We start from the raw sequence: 12,261 nt of genomic DNA on the forward strand, positions 1-12,261 counted from the left end.
ATGGTGGGCATGTCGTGAGCGGAGCTGACTGGTGCCGGAGGTCAGACTAGATGGCCCGGGAGGCCCCTCCTGACTCGCTCTGTTTCTATGTTTTCACCTCAGGCAAAGAGGGAGGCGCAAGATCCGCCCCTTCGCAGAAGTTTGCTTTTTGCAGCTGCCAAATGTCTGATCACCCCAGTCCTGGTCTGGCCTGGTGCCTGCGGAGGAGCTGGATTGCCGCAGCCAGGCTGGAGAAGGGGGGCTCTGCCAGGTGCGGCACACCTGGAAACAGGTGGAAGTCGGCTGCTTCTGCTTGGAGGGCTGCTCGAGCGGCTGATGCGGAAGCGCTCTGGGCCTCTTCACGCTTTCCTGCTCCATGGATTTTCTGCAGCGAGAGGGAAGTGGTGGGGAAGCGCCGGAGCGCAGCAAAGGGGAGGTGGTCCTCGTCCGAGCCCCTCGTGCTTCTCTCCCCTCGAAGGCAAGCTGGATGTAGCCGCAGCCTGAGGCCAGAGAGCAGGCAGGATGGTGGATCGAGGCCCTTCGTAGTGAGTGGAATTGAGAGGGGAGAGTCTGACGGCTACAGATGGGGAAGCGCAACCTTCCCACCCCTGCCAGCGGCATGAGCTCACTCACATCCTGCAAAGTGGGAGGCCGGGTCTGTTGGTGCCTTTGAAAGAACAGGAGGAGGAGGTGCTTGCGCACAGCGCCCATCCCAATCCCGCATCTCCCCAAAGCTGAATTTGCCTTTCATGTGGACATCAAGGCTGGATGCGCACATGGTCGGCATGTCATGAGCGGAGCCGGCTGGAGCCGGGGGTCAGACTAGATGGCCCGGGAGGCCCCTTCTGGCTCGCTCTGTTTTTAAGGGCATCCAGAGAATTGGAGCATCTGCTTTTTTGGCCAGTCGTGGGGGAGAAACAGTGAAACCCTCATCACTGGGAATCAGTTCCATCTGCAGGACCGGCAGGCGCAGTCCACCCCTCTTCCAAGCTCCTTTTGCAGCCTTAAGCACTAGAAACTTGTATTTTGTAAACGGAAAGCGGGGGTTGGCCAAATGCCGGATCTCTGCCCAGGCTGCTGGCCTCTTGGGTGTGCCTGGAGTGCCTGTGGCGGCTCTGGGGCTGGACCACCAAATGGCCACCTGGAAGCGGTGCCCTGTGGGCGGCCCACGCTCCTGGCCGTTCTCCGGTTGGGTCCAGCCCGGCTCTTGCCACTGAAATGCTTCCACGAAGAGCCCCCTGTCCAGAGGAGAGATGGACGCCTTCAGCCGGTGGTATTCGGCTGCAGAGCATCAGGCCTTCAGTCGGAAGACCCCTCCCTGGGTCTTGCTGAGGAGGGGCAGGAAGGCACAAACTGGGGAAGCGGAGAGGGGCCCTGCCCTCCCCCGCCCTCCCCATCAATTCTCCTCTGCTGCAGCCTGGATAATAGAGGTCAGAGGTCAGGAGGTGGCCCTCCCCTCTGGCTAATTGCCCTGCTGCGGGGGAGGGGGCGGGGAGGCGAGGAAATCCCTACAGGTGTCCGCCCAGGCTCAACGGAGATCACGGGGGGGGGGGGGGGGAGGGGGGGGCCCCCAAAAATTTTTATTCCCCCCCCCCCCCCGGGCAAAGGTGAGAGGTCGCTGCTGGGAAGGGCCGGAGCGGCTGCCAGGGCTCCCTGGGGCGCTGAGCGGCTCTCCTCTTTCGGCCGGGGTGGAAGAGCTGGCGGTGCAGACGGGGCGCCTTCAGATCTCGTGCCCGGCTTGTGTGCGTGGGGGCAAGGATGAGGCGCTCCGCTGGCCCCCCCCCCGGGTCCTGCCAGGGCGGCAGGAGGAGACGGCAAAGGAGGAAGGCGCTTTGGGGGGGGGCGGCTCTCCCCTCCTGGAAGGGGGAGGGAGAAGCCCCCTTTTCGTTGAAGGGAAGGCTCCCTCGGTGGAGCTAACGGGTGCCCCTGCTTGGGAGCAGATCAACCAGCCTGTTTTCCTGCAGAATCCCCTGCTGGGAAGAGGATTTGCAGGCCTGTGTTCAGCTCTTGGCTCAGAAGCTGCAAACAGCACATTCGGGGGTCACCAGTGGAACTCCCACCGCTGGGGCGGGGGGGGGGGGGGCTGAAGCTCCTGGATGCAAGCACTTTGAAGGTGGCAGTGAGCTCCATGGGGCCAGAGAGTCATGGGGGACTGGAGGCGAGGCGGAGAAGCCCCTTGAAACCGGCAGAGGGTTCGGCGGGCCTGGGAGGATTCGGGCGGGAGTCCAGCTGCTGGGCTGTCCGGAGAGCAGCCCTCCCTGGCCTGCTGGGCTTGGAAACTGCTGATGGCATCAGGTGGAGAGAGAGCTTGTATCCCGCACGGCAACAACAGCCCACACAGGTGCCGCTGTGGCAGGAGGAAGTGGAGAGGCGCAGAAGGCACCCGTGTCTCCTCTTTTGCGTGGTGTGTTCTGCAAAGCTGCCTCGTTTGCACCCGGCATTCTGGTGTAAAGCAGTGGTTCCAGTGGGGGGGCCAAGCCCCGTCCCTCCTGACCCCTCGCCATCTTGGACCTCATTTTCTGGATTTCTGAGATGTTAATAGTTTCTCACTTGGAGACTTGGAAATGTACCTTCCAGCCATAAGGCCTAGAAACTAGATTCTGTACCCACCCAAAGAACTCTGCACTTGGCCAGATTCTGTGCCCAGAAGCACAGCATGTCACCAGCTTATCCCCTCAGAGTCTCCTCTTCTCCAGGCTGAAGAGACCCAGTTCCCTCAGTCTCGCCTCATACGGCATCCCCTGCAAACCGGCCACCAACCTTGTGGCCCTGCGCTGCACTGACTCCAGCCTGGCTGTATCCTTTCTGTAATGAGGGACCCAAAACTGAACACAATACTCCAGTTGCAGGCGCACCAGAGTCACATAGAGTGGCAGTGATACCTCTCTTGATCTAGAAGCCACACTTCTGGCTCTGCAACCAAGGGTGGCGTTCGCCCTCTTGGCTGCCGCATCACACGGCTGACTCATGTTCAGCCTGCAGTCGACCAGCACCCCGAGGTCCCTTTCACAAGCGCTGCTCTCCAGCCACTTGTCCCCTGACCTGTACTTGTGACACCCATTCCTATGCCCCAAGTGCAAGACCTTGCACTTACCCACACTGAACACCATCCTGTTGTCTCCTGCCCACTTCCATAGTCTGTCCAGATCCTTTTGCACCCGCAGCCTGGCTAAGCCTTCCCTCGCTCTTTCCCCCCTGCAGCTCTACGAACTGGACAGTGACCCCAAGCGGAAGGAGTTCCTGGACGACCTGTTTGGCTTCATGCAGAAGAGAGGTGAGTGAGCGAGCCCAAGCGGGGAGCAAGGAGAGCCACGGGCGGGGCTGAGCGGGGCTGCCGGGGGGCCTCGGGCCGCTGCCCCTGCCCGCCACATGCGGCCGCTCTCTGGGCAAGCTGGCCTGCCGGGAAGGGCGTCTGTGTCGGTGGCCCAACTGGAGGTGGTCTCGGCAGACGTGGGCCTTCTAGGGTGCGGGGGCGACCCTCAGCCGGCCTCGTGCCAGAGGGTCAGTGGCCGGAGCGTCCTGGCGCTGGGGAGCCAAGGAGCCCAGACGCCCATGGTCCATTCTTCTGCAGAACTGAAGTGGTGCGGGGGGGGGGAGACTGGACCTTTGTGGGGCCCACGGGTCCTCTGGGGTGCTGTGAAATGGCCCCGTTTCAGGGAGAATGGCGTAGGGCCCGCATTTTTCTCCCTCCAGCCAGGGGAGGAGAGAGAGAAGGTTGCGTGCTTGGGGCCCCCCCCCCCCGCGAGGAGCTGTGCACCGCACCCCCAGTGCTGCAAGCCAGACCCTGCATCTGCCCGGTTCCATTGCCCGGGCTCATCCCCCCACCCCCGGGAGAAGGGGGCATTTGCTTTCTCTGTGCCCCAGCCCGCCTCTCCTCTCCTCCACACAGGGCACGGAGGACTTAGCTTTGCAGCTGGGAACCAGGAGAGCTGTGCCTGGGGGGCAGCCCGGGAAACTGCGGGCGCACAGCGCTGTGGGGCCCCTGCCCCTGCCCGGACCGCCGGGTCGCTCGCCCTGCCTTCACCACGCTGGGAGCGTGCACGCAGGAGGGAAGGGCGGCCCGCGGGAGCGCTCTCTTCCTGTCCGCGTTTAAGGTGGCCTTCCCCAGCCCTGGCACCCTCCAGAGGTGCTCGGGGGGGGGGTCTTTGTAGCCACCCACCGGGAGGCCCCCTGGGCGGGCAGAGGCACGTCCTGGGTGACCCCACGGTGAACACGAAGAGCCCCGCAAAGGGCGGCGGCCGGCATCTTTCCCCTGCCGCGTGGGTCTCTGCAGCATTCCTGCCTCGCCCCCCCACCCCATCAGCCTCCCCTCCCAGTTAATTAGTGCAACATTAACCTCTGCCTGGGGTTTTATTTCCTATTGAGCGGCATGTTCATTAATCCCAGCACTGGCAAAGGGCTCTAATTGATGGCGGCCCCCGGACAGCGCTGGCTGCAGTTTGGGAAGCTTTTGAAAATTGTTCCGTGGCTCGAAGGGGGATCGGGAGGGAGAGGTCAAAGGTTAAAGCATTTATCGAATCGCCTCAATTGCTGGAGCTTCCTATTTCTCCCGCCTGGCCCTGATAACAAAACCCCGCACCGATTTCCGATGCCGCAGCCGCTGTCCGTCAAGGGCTGCACATGACCCGCTGGTGCTCCGGGGCGGGCGGAAGGCATCGCCCCCGAGGCCCACCGTGGGCAGAGAAGCCCCCCACTGCCTGTGCCCCATTTGGCTCCAGCGCCAGGGCTCAGCCCGGGACGTCGTGGAGCGAGAGGAAAAGCTCGAGGATTTTTCCCGGTGCTCCGGGCCTCTGTGTTTTGGTGCCACGCTTTGCTCGAGTCGGTGAGCTCAAGGGCAGGGGACAGAGATGGTGGGCAGCCCTCTTTGGAAGGGGCTGGGGGCCGCTTGGCGTCCCCCTCCAGCTGCAAGGGCTGCTTGCCACTGGACCGCCACGTTTGGTGGCAACCTCTGCTGAGTCCTGCATGCGGTGCTCAGAGGGGAGGTGTCCGTAGTGCGCCGTCCCTGACGGGCCTGTCACAGGTGTCCTTGGATGCGCATCTCTCCCTGCCGCCGGGGCCTGCAGGACCGAGGCGGCTGGAGAGGGCCGCCCCACGCCTGGAGCCGCTGCCCTGCCGGATGCGCCCCCGTGCCAGCCACCCCGATGGAGAGGCGCACTGTGCAAGAGCAGAGGGAGGCCTGGCACCTGCCTGCGTGCACCGTGGGGCTGCTCCTGGAGAGCCTGGGGTGCTCCAGGCGAGGAGTGGGCGTTCCAGAGGGCCTGCAGTGCCCGGGGCCGGTGCCGAAGGTGGGCCCGGTGGGCACGCGCCAAGGCCTGCCCCCGGTCGTGCCCCCCGCAGGCACCCTCGGCCTGCCCCCCTCCGCACTGCTGCAGGCGGCTGGTTCTCCTGCTCCTGCTCCGGCCCAGGCCACGGTGGAAGTGCAGAGGGGGACGGGGGGCACTGCAGCCGCAGGCAGGGGCCGTGGGGAGCGGGAGCGGCGGCGTGGTGTGTGGCAGGGAGAAGGCCAGCCTCCTGGGGTGTCCCGGCCAGGGCCCCCCGAAGCTGCCTCCCCTGCAGTCTCCTCCGGTGTGCCCCTTTCCTGCCCCAGTGGTCGCCCCTGCACGGTGCCTTGGCTGCCCGCAGCTGAGCCTGCGGCCCCCCCCGCCCCCCCACGGATTTCCGCAGCCCCCCCCCGCTCTGTGTGACATGCCTGCCCTGCTCTGGGGTCCCCGAAAACCCCCCTCTCCGAGGCCCGAACCTCTACTCCTGGCTGCCCCGAGGTCTCCCCACACGAGCCCCCTGCCTTGCAGCATCTCCTGGGGGCACTGTGCAGGCTCCCCGCAGACGGATCACACAAGCAAGCCAAGCTGCATGCTCCTCCCACCCAGCCCCAAACCCAGGCAGTGCATCCCAGTGAATGCACCAAGCGCCCCCTTGCAGTGTGGCCATGGGGGGGGGCATCCTGCCCGTAGAGCAGATCGGGTTGATCCCTGCCTCGACCTGCCTGCGGCATCTCCCAAAGGAAGCCGGGTCTTGCCCCATTGGCAGGCGGCGGCGGTGCTGTGGGCCCCGAGATGGCCGGCCCGGCGAGGACAAAGCCACCTCCGACCCCCTCGCTCTGACACAAGATTCATGGAAGCTCTGCTGACAGCGAGAGCGAGAGCGAGCGGCCCTCATTATTCTAGCTGAGCTAATTAACTGGCTCTCTCCTGGCTGAGATAAGGGTGCTAATTAACAGCCATTCTCCTTGGCTGTACATCTGTCCTGGAGGGCCTTTGTGAGGATCGACTCCCCCGGGGTGGGAGGGGTGCGGGGCGGGCTGCTTCCCCAAGGAGCGCTGGGCTGGTCGATGCCCATAAATCCAGCGCGGGGAGATAAGGGCCAGGGTGCGCGGCCCCTTCCCTGCCCGGAGCATCGATCCCAGGGAGGGGATAAATAACCCAAGTCGTGGGGCTTCCTGGCTGGCATTAATCTGCTGCTGGTCCCCGGATGACGCGGATCACCTGCGGCCGTCTGCGTCTCCATTAGGGCCTGCTCGCAGAAGCGGGGAGGCCGGGAGGCGGCATTTCCTGGCACGTGACGGAGGGGCGTCTCCGCGATGCAGGGAGGCGGCGTAGCCCGGGCTTCCTCCCAGCTGGCGGGGGCGCTCGGCCGTTTGGGAAGCACCTGGCACCTGCTCGGGGGAGGCTGGGGCAGCCTGCGGTTGGGGGGCCGATCTTCCCCGGCATGAGCCCTCCTGGCGCCACTGTGTCCCGCAGTGGGTGTCCGCTGCTGAGCATTTCGGAGCGGCTGAGTGGGGTCCACCCTTAGCTGCCTCCGGAGGCTCTCTGGACAGGGAGAGAGAATGAGAGAGAGAACTTCTGTGACGTTAAAATAATTAGAAGAGCAAATCTGCACAGATTTTCCGCTCAAGCCAAGCCTGGAATTGGGTGCCTGCCCCGCTCGGCCGGCCTCGAGGCGGGAGTCAGAGCTGTTTGCGCCTCCCCAGAAGGAGCGGTGAAGAAGGCTGAGCGTTTGCAAAGGAGGGATGATTCCTGCAGCTTGTCCTGCAGAGGTGGTAGAACTGAAGTCCCATCATCCTTGGCTAGCACGTGCAGCAGCCCAGAGTGCTGGGAGTTACAGTCCATACACCTTGTGAGCATGAGGTTGGAGAAGGCAGTGGGAAAGATCATGCTGCGAAAGCCACCTAGCGTGGTGACCCACAACTTAGCTTTACAACAACCCTGTAAAGTAGGCCAGTGCAGTGTCCTCCCCAAATGGCAGCTGGGGAGAGGCCCGCCTAGAGGCACCTCAGAGGCATAATTTCATTGCCTTTCGTACCGTGCATATTACAGTGGTGCCTCGGCTCACGAACTCAATCCGTTCCAGGACTCTGGTCGTGACCCAAACTGGTCGTGAACCAAATCAAATTTCCCCAGAAGGTTCCGTGTAAAGAAGGTTCATCCGTTCTGTAACCATTTTTTTTAATCCGAAAAATGTGAAGTCAAGTGGCAAAGAACAACAGAGATCACGGCCATCTCCCCCCACCCCCCAAGCAGGAGCAGGAGCGCAGCCAGCCCCTCGCGCCGTCATCCGGAGCGCACTGGAGGGGAGAGATGGGTGTGAACAGGGGCATGCTGGGGGGGGGGGGGAAGGGGGGGGACCGGGTTGGGGGGGGGGAGACAGCTGAGATCGCGGTTGCGCTCGTGCAGAAGGGTGGGTGCAAGAACGGGCGTGCTCCTGCAGAAAAGACAGGGGCGATCGCGGCCCTCTCCCCACCGCCCCCAGCACCATCGCGGCCCTCTCCCCACTTGGGGGGTGGGGTGGGGAGAGGGCTGCGATCGCGGCCGTCACCCAATGTGGAGTTTGCGACCTAGGTAAAATTTGTAATGAAATTTTTATCCGCGACCCAGTTTGGCCGTGAACTGAACTGAGGCGTTCGTGAGCCGAGGTCCCGCTGTGCTCGGTGCCGCGGCTCCCTGGGCGATGTTCGCCTGCTTTCCCTTGTGCACATTTGAACTGTGGCCACGATCCGCTGCACGCAGGCCTGTCTTGGTGTGAAACAGAGCAGACGAGATCGTCCCTCCGCGTCGGAGGCACTGCAAAACACTGGGCTGAAGGAAGGCTGGCAGACGCTGCGGCGGTGTGGTGGCCCGGGGCTCTGCCCTGGGATTTGGCTGCAGGGACTTCGGCCGTGCCCAGAGCCCCCCGCTTCCTCCAGAGCGCCTCCGTTCGCACACACCGGCCCTGAGCAGCAGCTCTGAATTCCTTCTGCCCACGGGTGGCGCACTGAGGCTGGACGGGGAGCTTCTTGCGGCCGCCGTGCCCTTCACTTGGCTGAGATTGGGCCGACTTCCCCGGCGTGTGGACAAGGGTTCCAGACCAGGTTCCATCCCCGGGAGCCCCTCTGGAGCCGGTGCCCTTGCGAGAAGGGCACAGCGCGCTGATGCCTCTGCTGCAGCCCCCGGAAGCCCCGCTGGGTCCCCCGTCAGCTTCGGGGAGTTCTCGGGAGCCCGTTCACACAAGCTGGCAGAGTCCCGTGTGTCCTGCGAGGGCTGAAACGTGCCTTTTCCATTTTGGAGCGGGACGTTCGGAGCTGCGGCTCTGCTCTGGGGGCCGCATTCTGCAGCAACCCGGCGTGGACATGCGCACAGACAGAGCTACTTCTGTGGTGCTTCGGTGGGGGCGTGTCTGCCCCTCTGCAGAACCTGAAGGTAGCGGTCTGCCTTCCCTTCCCTTCCCTTCCCTTCCCTTCCCTTCCCTTCCCTTCCCTCAACCTTTGCTCATGCTGGGCGTTTCCTGCCAAACGTGCCTTGCAGGATCCACCCCCCCCCCCGCCCCACAAAAGGGCCGGCCAGCCACCTCTTGGCAGGGAGCAAGCGTGGAAGTGGGGAGCAAGGGGCATTTCTGCAGTGGCACCACGGCGCTGGACACGGATCGGGGTGCATGTCTGTGTTTGAGCAGCCCGGTCCGGCCTGGTCCAGCCGGCCCCGGAAGCAGAGCAGGGCAGAGGGTGGTTCATTCGGGAAGGCCGGAGCACCCGCGGCTGAGTTGGGCTGGAAATGGCAGCCCTGGAGGACGTGGAAGAGTCCCCCCCAGCCCCGCAGGGCAGGACATGTTCCGGGACGGATCCCATCCGGGCTCTCGCAGCACACGCGACCTCCGTCTTTGTTCGGCACATGCTGGTCGGCAGGGCGCAGATGGGGCCGCACAGGGCACCTGCCTTGCCCGCTGTGTCTTCCTTGGGATCCTGCCCCCGCCCCATGCTGTTCCCCCTGCTTTATCCACCTTCTTCCTGGCCTGGGAATATGGATAGGCAGGAGAAGACGGGGTGGCTGGCAAGGCCTTCTCAGCGGCAGCCCCAGGAGCTCCCACTGGAAGCGAGCGTGGCTGCAGGTGGGTTGGCAGGCGCTCTCGCTCGTGCCTGCGCCTCTCTTTGCCTTTCCAAAAGGTTCGGGCCCAGCTCAGCATCTTTCCTCTCTGTTTCTACACTTCAGCTTGGCATCCTTCAGATGCGTTGGACTACAGTTCCCCTCAGCCCCAGCTGCCGTTGGGTTAGGGATTTGTAGTCCAGGGCCTCTGGGGTCAGGAAAGTGCCTCTTGGCCACAGAAAAGGGGCTCCCCGGCTCCTTTTTTTACTGGAGTGGAACCTGCGTGGGAAGCGGACACGGGGCCACCCCGCTGACCCGTGGGCCGGGGCGAAGGCCTGCTCGTCGATCGCGCCCGTCTCGCTGAAGCGCACGCCTGTGCCGAGACTTGCGGAGCGGGGCTCGTGCTGCAGATGACGGCCGCCCCCCCGCAGCCGCCGCCCCAGTCTTGCCCCTCGGTGGGACCGTCAGCAGCCGGGCCCTGATGCCCCGGCGAGCGCCGGTGCAGCGCGGTCTGGCTTTGCAGCCTCGCGGAAGCCGTGAGCGTGGGGCTGGAGCCGGGCCAAGCCGTGGCCTCTGCGGCCTGCGTGTCATGTTTTCGGACCGGTCCAGGCCTGAGGGAAGGTGGCTCCGGGAGCTGCATCCTGCGGGCGAAGACGGGGGCTCCGTGACGGAGCCAAAGGCAGAGGAGGCGAGGAGCCTTCCCTGCCTGCGCCAGATGGAGACGAGCCAGGGGAGAGCAGCCCGGCACAAAGGACCGGGCGGCCCTCGCTTGGCCCACGAGGAGGAGCAGCCGCCGCACTGTCAGGGCCATAAATTAGAGGAGCGAGAAAGCGGTGCTGAGTGACAGCCGTGCGGAGCTGCGGGCAGGGCCCGGCAGCCTCCCCACGGCAAATGGATGGCTTTCCGATCGCTCCCAGGCTCCCTCCCCGCTTCCATTCATGGCCACCCAGAAGAAAGGATGGGCATGATTAAGGAGCTTTTCTCCACCTGTCAGCGGCAGAGCGGCCCGAGGAAGCCCCTGCAAGCCAAGCCATCTGGGGGCTGGTGCGGCGGTGAGGGGGCTCAGGCCACCCTGCGGCTCCCCTCCTCGCCCTCTGCGTCGCCGGCCTGAGCAGGGCTTTGCGGACAAATAGATCCATCATGCTCTCGGCCCGACATTTCGTGCATTCCTTCTGACTTGCAGTATCTTGTCGCAGAGCGTTTTGCTCGATGGTGGGGGTTGGAACGAGAGCATGGCTCCTCCCCCCTTCTGTTTTTCTGGAATCTGCTGCCTACTCGTGTTTCTGAGCACGTGCAGAATGCATTTTCCTCTGTGCAACAACCTTTCCAAGATGTGAGAGTAAACTTTTCAAGTCACGACATGCAGATTTTAGGCACGAAGTATACATCAGGAAATCCCACCTTTCGAACCCAGTAAGTTGCATTTGGTAAAGGTTGCTCCCTTTTTAAAAAGTCAAGCCACGAGTCCTTAAGGCTGTGCAACTGTGCGTGGGCAAGGCCTGGGGAAATGTGAGATGCTGGGAAACAACAAGCCGCATAAGATCAGCCGCAGTCAGGAATCGCGGCTTTTCTGCTTCTCTCATCAGAAGCAAGGAAGATAAATGCCTGGCCCGAAAAGCCTAGGCAATACGCAGCATCCTCGTTCCTCTGGGGAGGCCATCGGCATGCGCGGAGCAACCCCGATCCAGCCATAGACTGCTGCTGAATCGGGAGGCTCCAGGCAGCCGCGGATGGAGCCCCTTCCCCATGAGTGTGTCGCCCCCTCAGTGGGGCCCCGTCCTGCGTCGTTAAGGCAAAAGAGACGCCCTGCACTACCGGGGCTTCCCAGCCGGCACAGGCGAGCTGGGCAACGCCGGAAGCTGTAGGGCTTCCTTGCTGCTTAAGCGCGCACAGCGCTGCCCCCTGAAGCCTGTACGGGCTTTAGAGACAGCCCTAAGCGCGATGCCTGCTCCCTGTACCCTGTACGGGAGGCACCCGGGGCCCCGGCTGCGGGTCCCAGGCCTTAAACGCCCTTCTGGGGCCGCGCTGGCTCCGTCCACACAGGTGTGCCCCCAGGGTGCCGGCAGTGGCAATCCAGCCACCTGGAGGGCGCCGTTCGGGGAAGGCCGCCTCGGAGCCCAGCCGTGCCTTGCACAGCGGTCGGGGGTGGGAAATCTCGGGGGGGGGGGGGATCGGGCTCTTTCTCTCGGGCAGGGTTGCGCTGCCTCCGAATCTCCCGCAGCAGGAGCGGGGCCAGGTGGGGGCGCACTGCTTCTCCAGCCTCCACCGGTGACGATTCTGGGCTCAGAGGGGCTTTCATGCTCTAATTTCATCTGAGCCCGCCCCCCAGCAAATCCCAGCAGCCGTGCAAAGCCACCGAGAGCCAGCAGAGCTTAGCAAGAGCAGGCCCCACCCAGGAGGGATTACGGGCTGGGGGCGGGGGCCTGGGCAGCCCACCCTTGCAGCCAGGGGAGGGGGGCTGCCCACGCCCCGGTGTATAGGGAAGAGGCGGGGCAGGCTCGCCTGGGGGGGGCCGCACACCCCCTCCCCGCCTTGCGGGCAGCAGGTGGTGGCACTGCAGACTATTGTCCCGGAACCCCGAGAGGCAGCTAATTGGCGCCGGACGGGCGGTGAAGGGCCATCGATGCTGCCGGGGTTGGGGAGGGGGCTTGAGGGCAGAGATGGGGGAGTGGCCGGGCCTCAGGTCTCGCTGGCCAAGATCCCGGGGCTGCTCCCCTGGGAGACGAGCCGTGCGCTTCTTGCCCACTGCTGGTCCAGCTCTGAGTCCCTCGAGGAACCTCTTGGGTTTGTAGCCCACCTTTCTGGCACACAAAATGGCACTCCGGGCAGGTCACACTCAGAAGCAAACCTGACTGGAACAGTAATAGAAATGCATTAAAGCACATCAAATGAATTGACTTAAAATGCTTTGAAGGTCATTAAATGCATTAAGTTGAAGAACAGCATCGGACCC

At 63.9% G+C, this 12,261-nt stretch overlaps 1 protein-coding gene across 1 annotated transcript in view; it reads left to right on the forward strand.

The window, feature by feature from the left end:
- Positions 1-1,232: 1,232 nt before the first annotated feature.
- Positions 1,233-12,261, forward strand: part of ARID3C (AT-rich interaction domain 3C) — a 22,298-nt gene continuing 11,269 nt past the window's right edge. Inside the window, exons 1-2 of the mRNA XM_044443868.1 lie at positions 1,233-1,301; positions 3,181-3,253. Coding sequence (XP_044299803.1) covers positions 1,233-1,301; positions 3,181-3,253 — 142 coding nt within the window. The remainder of the gene's footprint in view (positions 1,302-3,180; positions 3,254-12,261) is intronic.

Source organism: Varanus komodoensis, unplaced genomic scaffold, assembly GCF_004798865.1.
Source record: "Varanus komodoensis strain SLA01 unplaced genomic scaffold, ASM479886v1 scaffold43, whole genome shotgun sequence".
Lineage (NCBI taxonomy): Eukaryota > Metazoa > Chordata > Lepidosauria > Squamata > Varanidae > Varanus > Varanus komodoensis.